General features: G+C 35.9%; 1 protein-coding gene across 1 annotated transcript in view; it reads right to left on the minus strand.

The window, feature by feature from the left end:
• The window catches only part of AQR (aquarius intron-binding spliceosomal factor), a 95,933-nt gene that overhangs the window by 60,152 nt on the left and 14,193 nt on the right, over positions 1-21,588 (minus strand). Inside the window, exons 4-13 of the mRNA XM_077771681.1 lie at positions 20,209-20,244; positions 17,467-17,587; positions 14,980-15,120; positions 13,221-13,289; positions 12,027-12,127; positions 8,531-8,607; positions 4,528-4,592; positions 3,028-3,144; positions 1,593-1,706; positions 6-31 (exon numbers count right to left, since the gene is read on the minus strand). Coding sequence (XP_077627807.1) covers positions 6-31; positions 1,593-1,706; positions 3,028-3,144; positions 4,528-4,592; positions 8,531-8,607; positions 12,027-12,127; positions 13,221-13,289; positions 14,980-15,120; positions 17,467-17,587; positions 20,209-20,244 — 867 coding nt within the window. The remainder of the gene's footprint in view (positions 1-5; positions 32-1,592; positions 1,707-3,027; positions 3,145-4,527; positions 4,593-8,530; positions 8,608-12,026; positions 12,128-13,220; positions 13,290-14,979; positions 15,121-17,466; positions 17,588-20,208; positions 20,245-21,588) is intronic.

Here is a 21,588-nt window from a genome sequence, read left to right on the forward strand (position 1 = left end):
AGAGTTCAGGGAAATGTGCAAAGGCAGCTCTCTAGAAACAGGAAAAACAAACACAAAAACAAAACTTAATAACTAATATCTGTGTATTAGTACAATCAACTACAATTTATATACTATGTAATAAAAATAATATTTTAAAAATACTAATGCACTTCTTTTTCTTATATGCTTCTCCTATGTGATCTCTGCTTTATTTAGTCAGAAGCCTTCAATACAATGAGGAAAAAACAGAATTATTCTAGCAGGAAAGCGAAAACAGAGTCAATGTTCAATTTTTTATTTCTAAGTTGCTTTTTGAATATACATCAAAACAGCCAATAAAGCTAGCTTCACTGACAGGAAGGGAGGAAAATAAAACACCTGAAGAGATAGTTTGAGGGAGAGGCCAAAAGCACAGTGTGTTTGCACTTTGTTTTACTTTGGAACTCTGGAAAGAAAGGACTTCGCAGGGTAACACCCCCAGCCGACATTAGGTAAGTGGCAAGAAAACAGAAATAGCAGCACTATGGTGACCGGGTTAAGAGTGTATGTAACATCCCTAGGGTTTCTGAATGCCCATGTGGCACAAAGAAGATCTGGAAGTTTCCATGTGCCCCATGGTGGATGACACAAAAAGCTGCCAAAGTTACTGGTGAGCATGCCATAGGATTATTACAGGCGGTGGCGAAATGACCTTGTAACCCAAGCCTGAGAGTAACATTCTGAAGCTGGGAAATGAATGGGAGTCAGCTCTCAGAAGGACCCTAGCATCACCAAGAGCAAGGGTGTGGCCTGGTCAGAAAGGAGATAGCCAAGCTCCTCAGGAATCATCATGTCTTCCCTGTGCCAAAGAGTAGACCACAAGCCACAGAAGCTGTGGTACTTCAGGGGCAGAAGCAGAAGGAAAGAAATACCAACGCTCTGAGAAAAGCAAGAAAAGACATGTAAGCTGGGGCACTGTGCAGGTCACTCTTCTTCCAAAATAATGAGGCTATCTCAGTGCACCCACATATCCAGATGCCATTCGGGAAAAGAAGAGGGAGAGCAGAGAGTCCCTGAGAGACAATGGAATTGATTATGAAAGACAATTTGAACTTAAGTTTGACTCTTTCCCCAAAAAGACTCTAAAACAGAAAGGACTGAATTTCTTCAAAGTGACAAATAAAAGCTTCTTTCTGCCACCAGAAAGAAGAGCAAGAGGAGATCAAGAACAGAAAACAAAGGTGTTGTTGGACACAGCTGAGCTGTACTGGCAAATTTCAGTCTCATTATATGCGTTTATCTTTAAAATTTATAAAATGCTCACATATACTTTGTTGATACATTGGAATATTTTTTCACAAATAAAACTGGTAAGTATATGTACCAAATTGGCCAAGTAATTAAAAGAACATAGCTGAATGTCAAATATCAGTATCTTGATTCTCAAGATTGAGGACCATGAAGAAAACCTAATTTTTCCCATGAATTCCTTAGAATTAGTAATATTTTAAAAGTTCAAGATGAAAACACTATTAAATTAGTAATCTTTTCTACCTGTACTACATGAAACTACATTATTTATGAGCCTACTTGATGGAGCGGAAGCACAGGCTATGCTGCATTTCAGTCACCTGGAGAGAAGTGATTCTGTCATAGTGAATTGTGGTCATCTCATTCTCTGTCAGAGCGTTCCCCGTCTGGTCGTTAATCTCAAAACCAGTATAGAACTTGAGCATGTCCAAAAGCTGAAAGGGTACATTTACATTAATAAACCGTGTAGATATAAGAATGAGAAACCATGAACAAAAACTACTTTTTACAAAGATCAAGCAAGTCTGTATACCTTCTCTGGAGTGCTGGAAAACTCTGGAATGTAAACAAAACACTTCAGAACCTATACAAACATGTTTTATTTGTGTGAGAACAAAGTATGTTTCTTGTGAACAAACTGTTAGAGTCTATTTCATACACATGGTCTACTTCTACAGAGAGAAGCTTAAATTTGCAATCCCAGTACTGAACGGACATTAAGGATTTATTTAATCAAAGGAAGCCAAACACTTTAATGGAAAAAAACAAAGTACACCACTGCCAATTTATAGAACTAGACCACTAGAGGGAACTCCGTAGGTCCTTTACTTAGGCCACTTAACACAGAATTTTCTGAATGAGGGTTTTGGAATTCATAATTGGAGATATTCCTTCCTGTGTGCTGCTTCTACTAGGGAAAACCAGCCAGGTGAGGAAAGCTACGCTATTTATTCCTCTCACCAGTCTCCACAGCCATTGAGCCTTTTTTTTGGCTTAGTTCCTGCTGCTATAATGAAGGCCTGCTTTCCTCCTGTAGCAATGGCATCAGAGACACAGTCTACTGGCTACATTTACCCCAAAACTTCATCATTATTGATTCTAATCTATGGCAGAACAGATACTAGAATTTTAGTATGTTTTAATGTATGTGGCAAATCACTAGATATTTAGTAAGAGAAAGAAAAAAATATAGTCACAAGATAAAAGAATTCTTAAAGATTAACACACAGAAATTTTATCTCCAACTATGGTCTCATTGAAAGTCAAGTATTAGAAGTTTGGTAGGGACTTCTTCCTGAAGAAGAGATGTGAAACAGGAAATGTGAAACATTAATACTTCCTCTACTCAAGGTAGCAAATGAAGTGCACCTCCATGCTTTCAATGGTTTTGGTCAGCATTGTCTCATGGAAAGACAGCCATGAGAGGAGAACATAGTTCTCTTGAAATTAATGCTCATCATCTACTGTATTCCACCGTGGTTACTAACATAATACATGAATATGTGGGACTGCACTGCCAAAATCATCATTTACTCCAATAATAAAATCACATATGATTAATCAAATCTCTTAATTCGTTTATTTTCTATATTAAGATTTGATTTCACTTTAAATTGACTAATTGGGAATTTACATTATTCAATTCAAAATTTAGTAAAATTTCCTTTATGTCATCCACTGGTACTCTTAATTGCATGGCAGAAAAAGGATCAATTTAGAAATGAAAACAGTGTGTTCAGATACATCAATGCTCACCTGGGAAAAAAGATGGCCATCCTCTTCCCTATGAACAAGATTGGAAAGGTAACAGTGAACCAAAAGGTGGGAGTCATCCAGGATGGTATTAAACCAGCGCCTTGTGGGGAGTAGGGCCTAAAAAGCAAACACCACGGCAGTCAGTCTGCATGTCCTCTGCAGCTAGAGGTAATCTCTACTGATACTTCATTCAGAAGTGTCAGATCGCATACGAAGTACCCTCTAGTCTCCAAAAGACACTGCGCACAAAGCAAAGGGTCTGGTCCATGCTGTAAACAGGCTCAGTAGCAATGTTTATAAATAAAATCTGGTACTGGAAGAAATTTCACAGACAAGAAAGCCGGTCGTTTTCAAACAAAATGTTGTATGCAATTCCAATATATATTGGGTATAGATTTAAAAGTGGTGTTACTCGGAGAGAAAAGGGACTGGGGAGCCCTATGTGGAGGCTTCTTTTTCCATTTCCTCTTCCCACATCGTCCCATGACAGTCAGCAAGACCATGCCGAGACACTGCGATAATCAGCCTGAAAACCACTCATCTAATCAAATATCCTCATTTTGTAGGTGAGGTTATTGAGATGCTCAAAGGTTACGAATTAGGTACTGGTAGAACCAGAATCTGAATGAAGATCTCATGAATGGCTGCTAGTCCAACACTCTAGTCCTTATGTCAAAAAACTACCTTCTCTCTTCAGATAAGAAATGAACACAAAGGATTATCTTTCAATTTCCTGCAGTAAAGAGGGAAAGGAAAGGAAATGAATTCAATCTGAATTACACCAACTCTGCATCTGACCTCTCTGTCAAAATCTTGCACCTAGTATTATGAAATCTTCCTTAAGGATCTTAATTTAAAAAACTGACAATAGCAGCTCTATCTTTTTTCATCAACAATATTAGGCACATTTAGAAACGTGAGATTATTAAAGAGATGGCCATAAATCCATGACTTCAGCTACTATTAAAAACTCCATGATGGGGTATTAAAACATGAGAAAATAAACTGCCACTGCTGGATCCATGTTTAATAACTATACTACATTTTTCTACAAATAGCAGCCATCTGACAGTTATTTGAAAACTTCAAGGGACAGGGGCGCCTGGGTGGCTTAGTCGGTTAAGCGTCCGACTTTCGCTTAGGTCATGATCTCGCGGTTCGTGGGTTCGAGCCCCGCGTCGGGCTCTGTGCTGACTGCCAGCTCAGAGCCTGGAGCCTCTTTCGGTCTGTGACTCCCTCTCTCTCTGACCCTCCCCTGCTCACGCTGTCTCTCTCTCTCCTAGAAATAAATAAAACATAAAAATTAAAAAAAAAAAAAAAAAAAGAAAACTTCAAGGGACAACTGCATTTTACTTTCCTCTCTCTGTTACACACAGAAACAAGCAGAAACTAAGGCAAGTTTGAGGTAATGAGGAAATATTTCATATATTTCATAGTTATATGCTCAAACTTATCCCTCGTAATGATGATATAATGGGAAAATCACTGCAAATATCTTACCTCCAGATCAATCATAAGTTCAATGAATCTCTCACAGTAATGAACTTTGTCCATAGTGACAGGTTCTAGATATAATAGAGAGAACATGTTAAAAATTTTCTTACTTAGGCCATTCTATGCACTCTGTCTTAACACTGGCAGTTATTTGGCTCCTGAAACTGTCATTTATCTTACTCATCAGGACCAGACCATGACACTGAGTAAGGACTCACCCATGTTTCAAAAAAGGAAGGCTTTATCTTTATTATTTAGCTCCCCAATTATAAGAAAATGAAAAACCTATCTTGGGTCAGAAATACATTTAAAAAAATCAGATTTGCAAAAATATTTTTAAAGTGCTTAGATCTACTAATGTCTGTAAGAATAAGAGTCACAAAAAAGGACCTGTACTAAATTACTAGATTTGAAGAAACCTGGTGATATAAAAACTAAAAAGGGGGTTTAAAACAAAATAGGACAAAACCTAAAAAAGCAGTTTTACATCAGTTCTTGACCCACTTTCCTTCTTGTCCTCACATACTAAACTTCTAGAAATTCCAATACGCAGCAACACATACTTATCTGTGTACATGTATACACAGAAAGATATCTTGAGAATGCAAAGAAAATGGAAGGGAAAGGTACATGCCAAACTAATTAAAGCAACAGTTTTTATGAGTTATTTTCCATTGTATATGTACTACTTTTGACATTAAAATACCAATTACAGAGCACTAAAATAATTTTAAATCACTATCTTATGCTGTTTATAAATATTAATGTACTATTTTTAAAAACACTTTTGTTTTCACAGAATTATAACTTTGTAACATGACAAACTTTTAGAGTACAAATTTTGGGTTTTCCTCCTAATGCCAGGAAATAGTCTACCATTTTACCAGCTAAACCATCTAGCCAAGATTGTGTCAGTTAAAAAGGAGGTAATTCCAGGGTCCCTACTGCTGCTTAGTCTAAGGATTCCCAGCAGTGACTAACTCAGTGCTAGACCCACAAATGCTTAAATAAATGCACGTATTTAGTTTATTGGTAGTATATAGGAAAACAGAAGATGAGGAAAGAGATGTAGGTACTTTCAGGGCATGTGGGTAGCTCAGTCGGTTAAGTGTCCGACTTCAGCTCAGGTCATGATCTCACGGTCCGGGAGTTCAAGCCCCGCATCGGGGTCTGTGCTGACAGCTCAGAGCCTGGAGCCTGCTTCTGATTCTGTGTCTCCCTCTTTCTCTGCTCCTCCCCTGCTCACACTCTGTCTCTCAAAAATGAATAAATGTTAAAAACAAATTAAAAAAAAAAAGAAAGAAATGTAGGTACTTTCATGACCAATATATGGAAATACTGAGTAGAACCTTCCTAGTTAACACATGCCCTAAATCCAGATCCTGAAATAACATAACCATAAAATTTCATAGCTGGAAAGACCTCAGAGAACACCTATTCTAGGTCTTCATTTTCCAGGTAAGAAAGAGAAAAGCAGAGAAAATGACTTGAAAAAAGTGTAGAAAAAAATAATGGCTGGTTAGAACTGGAATCCAGATTTTTTGAGACCTAGTCTAGTCATACAGCTGTGGAAACTAAAAGATTTAAAGAACCAACTTTTAAATTAAACCCATTCAAAACAGTCTTCTATATTTTATTCTTGTTACTGTCAAAGAAAAATATTTTTGTTCAAAATTTAAAAAGTGAGCAAACTCTGTTTCTGTAGTTTTATTTACAGTTTGAAAAAAATTAATGGCAGTGGCCTATTTAAAACTAGAATTAGAACATGATGTCTGCCGCTCAAGTTCTGAGCTCTGGTGAATAAAGCTGCATGTTTTTATATCAGTTGGCCCTACTGGGCACATTGATCAGAGCTGAAAACTTATCACTCCAATTTCACACACCAAAATATCCTTACTATTTGCTTCTTATATGTGCACTGTGGGGTTTTTCCCCTGTCTTCTGACAGCAGTCCTGACAACTCAGATCAACCTACACAGCTTTCTTTTGTAACAACTGATAGGGGCATGTTGTTTTTCATGACCCTGTAAAAGGAATATATCTGTCCATCTTTACCCTCTCTGAGCTGTCACATGACTTTCATCATCTTGGTGGTTCCTCTGCCAAAGGGTTAACAAACTTTGATTAAAGCTCAAGGTCAATCTACAAAATTTTGTTTTCTGGCAATATATACACAATGGCAACAGGTAGCGGTTTATAGATTGTTAAAATTATGGCAGGTCCTATGTTGTTACTGTTAGTTTATTTTCAAACCTGCTAGGTGACTCAAGATTAACATTCCACAGTGACATCAATTTTTTAACCCTAATTATTATAGACATTAATAATTCTAAACACTCATTACTACTATTTATACCAAGAAAACAAAATCTAACTCTTCTTTCCCAATTTTAGTCACTTAACTGAAACATTTAAAAACACTAATATTAAGGGGCACTCGGTGGCTCAGCTGGTTGAGTGTCTGACTCTTGATTTTGGCTCAGGTCATATTATCATGGTTGTGCATCCAAGCCCTGCATCAGGCTCTGCACTGAGTGTGGAGCCTGCTTGGGATTCTCTCCCTCACTCTCTCTGCCACTTCCTTTACATGCTCTCTCTCTCCCAAAATAAATACATAAACTTAAAAAATATACAAAATAGGGGTGCCTGGGTGGCTTGTCAGTTGAGCGTCTGACTTTGGCTCAGGTCATGATCTCACAGTTCATGAGTTCAAGCCCCACATCTGGCTCTGTGCTGACAGCTCAGATCCTGGAGCCTGCTTCAGATTCTGTGTCTCCTTCTCTCTATCCTACTTGTGCTCACTCTCTTTAACATTAAAAAAAAAAATTAAATATATATATAAAATAAACAAAAATAAAAATACTAACATTAAGTGACTTAGATTATCAGCACATGACAATTTTTTCTCTACACTGATGCTGGGAGTAACATTATGCCTCAAATCAGGTATAGCTGACGTATAAAGCATTAGTATCTATTCCTCACTAAATTATAGGCATATTTTCAGTTGTAAAATATTACTTGGAAGGTTGGCATTTATGAGCATCTGTTGTACTTTAGTGTAAACAAAGCTACAATCTCTGATGCAAAAATATAATTATGGCACATCTACAGAACTGTTCTTAGATTATATCCCACTTAGGAAATAAAATATTATTAACCAATGACATATCTTACATAGCATAGCACCTTTATTAAGTGTATAAAATATTCTATGTAGATCTTGCAAACCCAACATAATGTAATTAGCCCCTTTTGGTATAAAGGCATCTCTCTCTCTCTCCCCCTCTCTCACACACAGAGGCATACAGAAATATAGTATAATCATGGCATATTTTTAAGTATATAGTCTGCATAGCATATACTTGTATTTGCTTCATCAATAAATGGGGCCATGTTGGAGGGAGAATCTTTCCCATTTTGTCTTATTGCTTGTATCTCAAAAATAACTGTCTCACGTCCAAACAGTATTTGATGCTGTCTAAAAACACTATTCAGCACCATAGGCTAAATGCCATGGGGGCCTGTGACTGACTTGTTCACTCCTGTATCCCAGCACCTTGTTTAGGATCTTGGTCTTGCAAGCAAACTCAAAAAATATTTGCTAAATAAATGAATATTTCAATAACAATGCAGGTAGCTTTAAAATATATATAAAAAAGAGGGGTACGGGGGGGAGAGAGGTAGAGGGAGAGGAAGAGAATCTTAAGCAGGCTCTACACTCAGCACAGTGCCCAACACAGGGCTCAATCCCAGATCACAACCCGAGCTGAAATCAAGCATTGGACACTCAGCCGACAGAGCTTACCCAGGTTCCCCAAAACATGTGCATTTTTAAAGCAGTCATAAGACTCAGGCTGGTCATATATATGAAAAGGGGATGGCAAGTACATTATCATTATGATTTAAAACTATTCTAGGAGCGGTTTTAGGATTAGAGGCTAGTAAATACTATAGGGGTATCTAAATCATAACTTCACAAATGAGCTGAGAGAAGGAAGATAGTTACCAGAAAGTGGCACTGATTTCAGCACAGAGATAAACTTCTGGATGAGTCGTGAAAGGAATCTTCTTTCTTGGTAGGCTCTAAAATCAGAGAACAACGTTGAGCACATTATTTTTGAAAAATAATTTTTTCAAAAGTAAAATTTAAATGTTGAACAAGTCTTCTTACGTTACTCAAATGTTCCACTTCTCTCTGAAACTGGGATCATAATTTGAACACAGAGTTGCTTCTTTGTATGTACATACACGACTACATGAAGAAAAGAGCCTCATCACTGGCCTAATGAGCCAGCAAAGAAAACACCCTTTCTCTTTCCATGAAGGTTTTCACTTGTGATTTAAAGGTCAGAACTTGCAAGTTTTCAAAATTTCATTTACAGTCTGCCCATAACATTCAAAACTTAATGTCTACATATGTAGTTAAAATGAAACAAGCAATTTAATAATTCAGTATGTTTGAGGTTATTACATATAATAGAGGATTAAAATGTCTAAAAATTAAATGCTGGTTTAAAAAACAATTTTCTACTCATTACTAATTTAAGATGCACTGTATACCAATCAATCAATCAACAATCATCAGGTAGTGGACAGCTGCAAATGATTATGCTAGTCCTGCTGGAAATCAAAGGAGGGGAATGACTACAGGACTGGAAACGACAAGTCATATAACATAAGGATAACCAGTAACACAAACCAGCATGGAATTACTAAAACTGGCTGACATTAANAACAGTTGCAAATGATTATGCTAGTCCTGCTGGAAATGCAAAGGAGGGGAATGACTACAGGACTGGAAACAACAAGTCATATAACATAAGGATAACCAGTAACACAAACCAGCATGGAATTACTAAAACTGGCTGACATTAAATGAGCATTTACTGTGTCAGGTGCTTCATCCGAATATCTCATTAAATGCTGGCAACAGTCCCATTAAACAGGTACTACTGTTCCAATAGGTTACAACCGAAGAACCTATTCTTTCAACAACTACACATAAATTAAAAAAAAAAAAAAAAATTTTATGTTTACTTTTGAGAGACAGAGAGAAGCAGAGCACAGCAAAGGAGAGGCAGAGAGAGAGAGGGAGACACAGAATCTGAAGTAGGCTCCGGGCTCCAAGCTGTCAGCACACTGCCCAATGTGGGGCTAAAACCCACAAGATAATGACCTGAGCTGATGTTGGATGCTTAACTGACTAGTCACCCAAGTGCCCCTCAACAACTAAACTTATTTTAATTATTATACAAACAGCTTGCGTTTCCAATAAAACACACACAGTGTGGTTTTCAAGTTCAAAAGAAGAAGCCACAGTGGCTTGAAGTAGTTGGTCTGGAAGTGCTTGGAAGGTTTGCCTTCAATAAAGTGGAGTGGAGGGGAAAGGGTACTTAGGGAAGGAATGTTTAAGAAACAATGAATCCACTGGTCCAGGGATTTGGGGGAGTCACAGAAGAACAGCTGGGGGTTTCTGAATGCCACTGCAAGGAGTTTAGAGCTTCTCCTCCGGGAAGAAGGAAACTACTGTAAGCTTTAAATAGGAAAAGCTTGTGAATATGGCAAAGAACACAAAATTTTCTATGAAGATAGCTAGTTAGGCTCACTGTTGTGGGAAAGCTGGAAGAGACATCAGAAAGGAATTCACTGTGGTGTTTCGGCACGGAGACCTGGGGCTTGAATTACGATGACAGCAGTGTGAAGAGACGAGAGAGGAAGGACACAAGATCCATGGGACTGGCTGACTGGATATAAACTGCTGTCAAAGGACTAGAGTATTCCAAGCCCAATTTCTGACAGAATTAAAAGAAACTTACCAGAATGGTAAGTTTAGGAGGAAAAACAATGAATATTACTTAAGCCAAACTAGAGTTCATGGCAAATACAAGTACAGCTGACCCCTGAACATCCCGGGTTTGAAATGTATAGGTCCACTCACATGCAGATTTTTTCAATAAATACATACAGCACTATACTGGAAATACATCTTCTCTTCCTTACGGTTTTCTTAATAACATTTTCTATTCTCTAAGCTTATTTTATTGTAAGAGTACAGTATATGATATAAAAAATATACAAAATACGTGTTCACTGACTTATCGGTAAGGCTTCTGGTCGACAGAGGACTATTAGCAGTGAGGTTTTGGGGAAGTCACAAGTTACATGTGGACTTTTGACTATATGAGGGGGTAGCCGGTGCCCCTAATTCCCACCCTGTTCAAGGGTCAACTGTATACAGCAAAGAATTATTCAAAGACAGGGCCAGAGAGATTTATGATTAAGTCATACTGAGGTAACAGGAAGAGCAGGTTTAAGAAAAAAGAGTAGTCAAGTAAGGTGGATGCATGTGATTAATCTAATCAAGAGGCTGCTGGGTGGGAAGACACCATGAGTAATGATACTAGAGTGGGAAATTAAAGAAGGAATATCTTGTCCTTGTAGCTCTCACTCCCGTGCACCAAACCCATTTTTCTGACATGTAGTTTTTCTCAGTTCTTCCCATTTTCAGTAACCACTAGTACAACTCCAGGTTTCACTTCTTTTTGTCCTCAACCCTCTTCTCATGGTTTATATATCTCACTAGGTAATCTCATCCATACTCATGGCTTTAACTACTGGCTACACAAGCATAGAGTACTCTCTAAAATGTTAGAAAAAATAAGACAGAACCAGAAAGTTACCATAGGTCCAAGGGAAGGGAGTCTTCAGCATATATACGTAAGCAGAGAAAAAGGAGTAAGTGGGAAAGAGCAATAAAAGATGGAGTCAGAACAAGAAGTGTTGCCACAACAATCACCAAGTTACCCTTGCAGAGAGAAAGAGAGATAGAAAAAAACCTCTTAAGGGTATATGAGGACCCTTTCCCTGTTTGCTACCAGACTTACTCACCTCATAATAGCTATGAAAACAAACCATAATCCTCACCTGCTTCTTTAATCCTTATACTTGACCTACTTTTCTCCTTAGCATGTATATACTATATAATTGATCTTATTTTGCTGCTATCTTCCCCCAACTAGAATGTAAGCTCCACAGAACAGGAACTACTTCCATTTTGTTTTCTACTATGTCCCCTATACCTGGCAAAATGATAAGCATTCACTATTTGTTGAATGAATGAATGAATGAACGAATGATGGCTAGCGTGTATAAAATTCATTGTTAAGAGTAAGGGAGTGAGAAGACAAAAGAAAAGTTGGACTGATAGCCTGAAGATTGTGGAGAAAACTGAAAAATATCCATGACAGACAAACTATGGTCAAGAGGTAGGGAGAAGATCAATGATCTATGATATACTGGGGCAGAGGGAAGAGAAAGAAGAAAAACATGGTGACATTGTGGTTTCCCCTTTATATCTTCATGAAAAATATTCGTATGACAATAAAAGCACTTCTTGTTTACTTAATTCAGCCCTATATAAAGGAAACAACGAACCAATCAACATCACCTAAGATTTACAACCAAAATAATAAACCAATATGGAACAAATTTTGGCAACTTACTGTTCTCTTGCTTCTGGATCCATCTTTTCATCATTCTTTTTAATCAAGTTCCAAAATTTTCTTAGCTTAGGGGTCTTTTTTAATTCTAGTTCCAATCGTGCCTGAAAGAATGATGTGATATTAAATCAACAGTAACCTCAAAGTTTACAGGGATAAAAATTAGATCAACTATCAGCTAGTGTTTTAATGTGTGAATACAATATAAAGCAATGGGATAAAGCCTAAAAGCAACATTACAAAACCTGAAAGCTAAGAAACTAGTAACTCTAATTTTAAATAACTATTCTATTCTAATACTTGTTAATGTAAAAAAGACAAACTGCCTTTTCTTATCAAGGTCTTAAGCTCAATAATCAATTAAATTTCTTATTTCTAAAATAAAGGATTTAAGTTTGAAAATATGAGCACTAACACTTATTAGTATAATCACTAAAGTTTGAAAAAGGAGTCTAAAACAATGGACATAGAAATAGCCATCACAAGCAGAAAAGAAAATGTCCACATGACTACATTCTTTCTAATGGCACTTATCAGTTAAGTTAGCATTAAATAATTAGCTTAGCACTAATTACTTATACGTGCCTGTTTCCATCACCATCAGCCGGTAACTCTGAATGAGCTTGCATATCTGGTTCTACACAAAAAACCCATATGCAGGAGATGGTACTTTGAATAAAGTATTATACTAAAATTTGACAGTTATAACCATACTCCCCCCAAGATCAATTAATTGGGTTTTGATACCAGCACATATTATCCAATAAGGATTTGATGAAAAAAAGTCATTAACATTAAACATAATCCAGAGCTTCTCCTATAGCTATATGTACATTCTAATCTAAGAAAATATTCAAGTCTATATTTAGTCTCATCCAAAGGCACACATAGAAATAATCACCATATATTGCTAAATTTATCCCCCTTCTTTATGAACTCAATAGATATTATCTTATTTTACCTTACAATCCTGACATTAGGTAAATCATCTACTAGCTGGTACATACATAAAAACTTTAAAACTGAGAAAAAACTACATCTATGACAAGTTAATGTATAATAAATTAAATACATTTTCTAAACAGGAAAAGGGATTTTTGGCTACTGTTTTATACCTATGTTAAAGCTACATAGTCTAAAACCACATTTTCCACTTATAACACATATACACTTAAGTTTCTGAAATTAGATACTTACAGGCTGTAGGCCCATCCACATTGGGAGGGAGATAAGCTGCTGTACTTGACTCCGTATCAAGTCTACCTCCTGTTTAAGGCAGAAAGAAAACAAATTTATACACACACCAGTATTTTAAGTTAAATCTTTACATAAGGAACATACTGCCTTTTTAAGTCCTAGAGTGAAAACATGGCACCAATACTTTCAAATTAATGATATTTTAATATTAAGAAGTTTAATGATTCTTTAAAATGATACAATCTTCAACATTTGCAGATTTGTATTTGTGAATTCACCTACTCACAGAAATGTTATTTGTAACCCCAAATTCAATACTCCTAGTGCTTTCAAAGATCAGCAAAGATCAGCAAAAAATGAGGAGTTGCCCAACTTGCAGTGGCTACAGGCTTGAGGTTTTCAGCTGAGGGTGAACAAGGCAATGACCTGTGCTCTTGTCTCAGCTCTCATACTATAAAGAAGCATCTTTCCCTGTGTGTCTGTTCAGTGCTCCTTTTCTCACATTTCAGTTTTGCTGGTGATTTTGCTATTGTAAAGCACAGGGTTGAAGTGTTGGTTAGTGTTCCTATGTGCAAGAAGGCTGCGATATGTCTTATGCAGAAAATAAGTGTATTACATAAGGTTCATCCATACTTAAGTTAGTGTTTTTGGCCATGAGTTCAATGTCAATAAAGTAACAATATATATTACATAAGGTGTCATTAAACAGAAACACATAAAACAAGATTATGCACTGATCGAATGATGAAAATGTTGTGACAATGGCTTGTAGGCACCCAACCCTTTATTTTCTCTAGGTGCAATGTTTCAATTTTAGGTAATTCAGTACTGGCAACTACTTCATAGACCTAACTACCACAAATAATGAGTACCGATGGCATATTGAAAAAAACAAGGTATTTCAATATTAAACTAGTTTTTAAGTTAATTAAACCTAGTACAAAACTACTAATACTAATTAAATCTTGTTTTTGTTTAATTTCTGATAAAGAATCATGTCTATATTTACACTGACATTGTTTAGTTTAATAAATGTTAAAGAGGTAACAATGGCATCACTGAGGGCATAAATATTTTTTTTTAATGCCTTTGTAAGATTCATGTGAGGCAGGACCTAGAACAAGCAATAACTACCCTCTATCAACATTCAGTTTTCAGGATAAAGAAAGAACACCATACATTCTCGTGCATGGGTCTAATGCACTATCAGCTCAGTAGTACTTATTTTTAAATAAATAGGTATATAGAGCTTCAGATAACCACAGAAGAGAAATACAATTAAATATTAATTACTGTAAACATTTAATTCTTGAGAAGGATGAAAACTGTACCTAATTGAGTCAACTCAAATTAGAACTCTCCTTCTGACCTGCCAGCCTTTGCATGAAGCAGGACTAAAAAGTAGTAAGGCTAGGTTTTGGGTGCACCTTATGGTATAGACCTCATTATGGAAAGTTCATATTCATGAGACTCTCTGCTGCTCTATCTCTGTAGAATTTCAATTCCGATCATCTTTTTTCTTAAGCAAAAAGAGGAGATCCAATCCAAATCTTTTAAAAAGTGAATGGATCTTCTAAAGTTTTTGTTGAGAAAAATAAATTGGCTAAAAAATAACTGGCTAAAATTAAGCTTTTGGCATTATCCATATTCCCCACTACCACAGGATGAAGAGTTGGCTACAGAGGTAATCTCATTCATTGAGTTCAACTTAAAAAACAAGAAAATCTGAAAGTTCCCCCCAAAGATAAAGTAAAATTACCAAACTATTGAAGCAATGATCAAGAAAAAGCAGTAAGACCGTCTGTTCATGGAGTGAAAATTCACCATCAGTTTCAGCTAATGCTGCTTTCAAGATACACTTAAAAAAAAAAGGGAAGTGATCTGGCTTCTTCTTAAAAGTCTGAAAACAGAAAGAATAAAAATTTAGTTTGAAATCGCTTGCGAGTCCTCTTTTTTTCTCCCTTAAAAAAAATTGGTAGATTCTTTAGGAGTCTATAAACAAAACCAAATAATTACAAAAAAAAGATTATTTGCTTACTTACAATTAATGGTAGCAAGTAAAATATACGTTTCTGGCAAGATCATGAAAGACTTGCAGAAAACTTCTGCTAATAAAATAATGTTTTTTTAAATACTTTTATTTTTTCAGTTTTTAAAAGGAATCTCTATGCCAAATGTGGGGCTTGAACTCATGACTCTGAGATTAAGAGTCGCATGCTCTACTGCATGAGTCAGCCTGGCTGCCCCTAAAATAAGGGTTTTAATTCCTTTATTTTTTCTTTTATGAATTATGTTCATATTTAGCTTTGTCTTTGTTTTCTTAGAGTCTGAAATGTTTTAATTCTTCTGACTTAAGCAAAAGAAACATCTTTAGCAAAAACTAGTTTCCCACTGACGACTTTCAAAGACAGCCTCTCCTGCTTTGTATTAGCTCTTTACTTTTAACATGAAAATAACATTTTAGAAAAGTAAATAAGGTAAATATATTCAAGCTTCTCTCTGAACTACATCCCCATCTAGTTACTTCCACAACTCTCTTCTTTCATACAGAAGTGCTCCAAATGTGTGGTACACACTAGCTGTTTTCATTTATTTCTCTACAAGCTTCCACCCCAGCACTACCCTGAATCTGTTATCACTCTCAAGTACAACAGACTCTTTCCAATGTGCTGAGGAGGGTTCCTCTCCTCTTGTTGTGTACACAGCACTATTCTAGGGTTCTAACCCCTTTCTTGTTTTCTTCTTCCCATGACTTCAAAGACCACATGCTAATGATTCCATATACACATCTTCACTCCAGATTATTCTCATTAACTCTAGATGTCAAGATTCCCCTGCCTGTTAGACAATTTCATCTGGATATTGGAAACGCAATTTAAACTCATTAAGTCCAAAACTCAACAATTTTGTACCCTCCAGAGTATTTCTCAACCCTCTATGATTACTTATCTTGGTAAATGGCAGGGTCATCTATTATACTCAGTTAACCAAGCTTGGAAAGTTACTGAAAATAACACCCTTCCCTAATACTAATTATTCAATTATGAAATGCAGTCAATTCTACTTTCTAATAAATGTGTGTAACCTCTTCTCTTAATCTGTATTTTTCTTTTTCAATCCCTAATCACCAAAATGGTATTTTTAACATGCAAACTGATCAGGTCATTATTCAGAAGGTAGAAGATATTCCTTCTCCCTTCCTATAGTAGTTTGAATAAAATTCAAGAAATCTCCAAGATCTTTCAATAGTACACAAAGCACATAGTTTACCTTTGGCTCTCATCTCTCCAAAGATGGCACTTATTTAATGAATATTCAAGAGAAGGGTCTATGGTTTTATCCTAAAGAATCTAACACTTTCTTAATTTAGAGACCATTGCCACAAAAAGATGACAATTACCCATGCCATTTTTTCATTTAAAAGAGTTGATGAGCTGACCATTTTATGGCAGCCAAAGAAAACCTATACTTTGGACCTCTACTGAGCAAGCCTTTATTATACTAGCACAAAGGAAAAATGTCAGTTTATTAGAAATTTCTAAAAGGGAGAGCAGATTCTAAATCAGCGATAAAGAAAAAAACTGAAATTACAATATAAACATTTGTCTTGATATTGGCAACACTACTTTATGTAAAACTACAAATATATACTCCCTGTTGTGAAAAAGGACACTGAAAAATATCTTATTTGAGCACTATTTGTGCTAATAATACAAACTTCATGTTAATCTGATGCAAAAATCTTTATAATCCATGCCATTCTTGGTACCAAGCACAAAACAAAAATAATTTTACTTTCATATTTTTTCAGTTCATAGTAAATTTGTTTGAACAATGTATTAAAACAAAAAAAATAGCATTTTTCATATATCCATTTTTTTCCTCAACATTACTCTATTATTGGGTGATGTTCTATTCTAAAAGTATTATTTAGGGGCATCTGGGTGGCTCAGTCGGTTAAGTGTCCAACTCCTGATTTCAGCTCAGGTCATGATCTCAGGGTTCATGAGTTTGAGCCCCATGTTGGGCTCCGCGCTGATAGTGTGCAGACCCTTCTGGGAATTCTCTCTCTCCTCTCTCTGCTCTTTCCCCACCTGCTTTCTTTCTCTCTCTAAAAAAATAAACTTAGAAAATAAATAAATAAATAAATAAAAGCGCTATTTATTATCAGTAAAAAGTTCTGCTACTCTTTAATGGCTTAAAGTGAGCATAGTATGAAAGCTATGAAGTAATTTAAATTTGTTACCTCCCATGCAGGGACATTTTCTCTGAATTTCTCATTCACCATACAGCAGATTGACATTAAATAGGCCTTGCTGGACACCTCTGGAGAATAATTCATCCAGAGGTAATTTTCAAGATACTGGCTGTGAAGAGTGAAAAAACATAGAATATTTCATTAGTTATCACCACTCACTATATGTCACTCTCCTGGAAAAGCATAATTATCTACAACTTTCTAAAAACTTTTTAAAAACTATGTAACTTGAGAAGCCTTCACAAATTTACCTGTAATCTAGGTCACTGCTACAAACTTATATATAGCAACTGCAGCTTTGGAGAATAAGAGTTTGTACTTTCAAGATAGGAAGACAGCAAAGATTACTAATATATGTAATTATCACCATCAGAACACTGGATATTCCCTATCTAAGGCTCTTTATGAATTAAAAAACCAAAATGATATAACAGGCAGTTTCAGCAGATAAATGTATCTAAGACCATAGTACTACCTCATTATGAGGAACAATGGACTTCCAGAAAATAAAAGAGATTTAACAATTTAAAAAAAAGCTAATTTTAATATTTAATTTACTAGATATATTCAACATAAGTCAGTTTTTGAGGTAACTGGCATTTTCCTCTTAAAATACCAAAATTCTTATTTTAAGACTGTGGTGAAAATATTCCTGAAGAAATTTAAGTATTTCTAATTTCTAAAATGTAACTTAGTCTTTTTTTTTTTTTTTTAAATCATTCAGGGTAGTTATAAACATAGATTTCTGTACTGGGGTTAAAATACTCTCAAGGACTAATTTAAAAAAAAGCAAGGTGTTTTAATCCCATTTTAAATTACTCCACATGCATGTTGCAATCACTCACATCCATGTGTGCATACATATGCACACACAAACATATACACACAGAGTTAAGTGTTTAGACTCCTCTATAGCACTGTAATTTTTCTACTTCCTCTTATGCTCACATCAGTATTTCCATGGGTCTATCTTTAGCAATATTTAGTTTTTTAGAAGAATCCAGAAAACTGAGTAAGTGGAATTTTACCTGAAATAATGATCAAAAGGTTCCAAGTAAGACACTTGAGTACTCTTTCATAAATAAAATGCACAAAGTTCCATTTCATTCCTCTCATACAAGTTTAAATTCCTTTTTCCTGAATTATACTCTTCAGAACTTCTGGCAATGAGTCTGAGAAATCTACAATCTATGTGTCCTTCTTTACATTTTTTTTTCCTCCAGCAGATGATAAGATATTCATTCTGCTTTGTCACTCTTCAGTTGCTCTATTTAGAATTTATTATACTTCCTGAGTCTAAAAGACTCAACTATCTCAACTGTAGAAAATTCTTAACCACCATCTCTTCTAAATTGCTGCTCCTCTTTTCGATATCTCTTCTGAAATTTTTATTGGACTTTCTAATTTTAACTTTTGTATCTCTAAATTTCCTTTCATATTTTCATCTCTATTTCTCTAATTAATTTCCTGTATTCCAGTTCACTAATTCCCCTCGTTAGCTGTGTCTAATCTGTCATAGGCCTATGTTGTTTTATTGTGCTTTGCTTTATTCATAGCAGATGTTGCATTTTTTTTAGAAATTGAAGGTTTGTGGCAATGCTGCATTGAGCAAGTCTATTAGCAGCATTTTTTCCCCAACAGTATTTGCTCACTTTGTGTCTGCCACATTTTGGTAGTAAGATTTACCAAAAATCTGGGAATAATTCAATTTTGTTATATTTGTTATGGTAACCCATGATTAGTGATTATGACTTGTTGAAAGCTCAGATGATGATTGGCCTTTTTTAGTAATAAGGTATTATTAAAATTCCAGCTGGACTATAATTATAAAATTAAAGTATGTAAATTTATTCAGACATAATGCTATTGCACATTTAACAGACTACATATAACAACTGTAAGTATAACTTTTATATGCACTAGGGAACCAAAAAATACATGTGACCTGCTTTACTGCAGTGGACTGGAACTGCACCTGCAATATCTCCAAGGTATGCCTACATTAAATTTGTCCCTTTAATTTTTAAATTTCAGTAATTTTTATTTCCATTTTCCCCAAATCTACCCATTTTTAGTGTCTTGTTCCATGTTCACACATTCAATTTCTTCTTTTATACTCATTAAACAGAATATATGACAGTATATATCAATTATTCAATTACCTAAGGTCCTGAGTGGGCAGGGTGGGGATCTGATTCTGTTCTTTCAACTTGCTTATAACTGATTATTATCCTGATATGCTTTGTAATTAGGGAATTTGAACTCACCTTTACCAGGGTTTTATCTATGGGAATTTTTCTACAATACAGTTGGAATACATATGTGTATATTTGTTTCTGCCACATGCCTCAGAGAGATCACTGGCTTGCCACAGTTTTTAATAGTAATGTTTTATCTTGGGTGTTAACTGACTGCACAGCAAACTCCAAACCTATTCTTTACATTTTCAGATGAGGAACTGAGGCTATGAGAATAAATTATTTGCTTAAGATGATACAGGTCTGTGGGTGGGGGGAATGGGTGAAATAGGTGATGGGGATGTGGGGGTGCACTTGTCATGACGAGCACAGAGTTGGAATTGATGAATCACTATATTATACACCTAGACCTAATATAACACTGTATGTTAACTATAGTAGAATAAATAAATAAATAGTGACAAAAAAGGTATCTCTACTGCATACAGACAATACATATCTGGCTCCATCTTTAACTTCATCTTTTACTCACCTAAATTCCAAGAGCATTATCTTTCTGATGGCAAACCTAAAAGTGTAAAAGTAAGAACAGAAGTATTAAACAGAAAATACAAACATTTCAGAGTTACTAATGCAAATAAATGCATTATGAAATCTTGTTTTAATACTGACTCACACAGCAGAATAATCATATTTTAATATGCATTGAAAAAAGCTAAATTTGCTCTTATATTTTTCTTTGTAATTTGTCAAGGTAGTTTCATTTTTTTTTTTTTTTTACAAATAGTTTATTGTCAAATTAGTTTCCATGTAACACTCAGTGCTCATCCCCACAAGTGTCCTCCTCCATGCCCATCCCCCCCTCCCCCCCACATCCATCAGTCCTCAGTTTTTGTCAGCATTCAAGAGTCTCTCATGGTTTGCCTCTCTCCCTTTCCCCCACCATTTCCCCCCTTCTTCTCCCCCTTGTTCCTCTGTCAGGTTCCTCCTAATCCTCCTATACGTGCAGGTAGTTTCATTTTTAAAACTTTTTTAAATGTTTATTTTTGAAAGAGAGAGAAAGAGAGAGCGCACGCAAGTGGTGGAAGGTCAGAGAGAGAGGGAGACAGAGAATCTGAAGCAGGCTTAGGCTCTGAGCTTGTCAGCACAGAGCCCAACGTGGGGCTTGAACCCAAGAACTGCAAGATAATGACCTTAGCCGAAGTCAGCTGCCCAATCCACTGAGCCACCCAGGCATCCCTATCTTATTTGTAAAAACTAGTCGACATTACTTAAAGTGAAATCTTTTCCTACTCATATAACAAACACAACTAGCATCATGACACACTGAAATATAACACATAACTTAATAAGGCAAATCATTTTTAAAATTTCTTTAATGTTTATCTTGGAGAGACAAAGTGCAAGTGGGGGAGGGGCAGAGAGAGGGAGACACAGAAGCAGGCTCTAGAATAAGGCAAAAAATTATAAGGAAAACACAAATGTTCATCATTATTCATAATATTGGATCACTACTGCCAAAAGCCAGCAGTAGAGGGGCAGAGAGATGGAGAGAGGGAATCCCAAGCAGCCTCCACCTCAGTGGGGCTCAAACCCACCAACTGTGAAATCACAATCTGAGCCAAACAAACTCAACAAACTGAGCCACCAGGTGCCCCACCTGAAAGCCATGCCCTCCTTAAAGTACAAGGGACACATGTATCTATATCACAAAGGAATCAGACTTTTCACAGGTTTCGTAAGTCTTGACATTAAGCCTATAAAATTAGAAAACTGCAGAAGGAATAACAGGCGTTGGCGAGGATGTGGAGAAAGGGAAACTCTTTTGCACTGTTGATAGGAATGCAAACTGGTGCAGCCACTCTGGAAAACAATGTGGAAGTTCCTCAAAAATTACACCCCAGCAACTGCA

Source organism: Crocuta crocuta, unplaced genomic scaffold (assembly GCF_008692635.1).
Source record: "Crocuta crocuta isolate KB4526 unplaced genomic scaffold, BGI_CrCroc_1.0 scaffold156, whole genome shotgun sequence".
Classification (NCBI taxonomy): domain Eukaryota; kingdom Metazoa; phylum Chordata; class Mammalia; order Carnivora; family Hyaenidae; genus Crocuta; species Crocuta crocuta.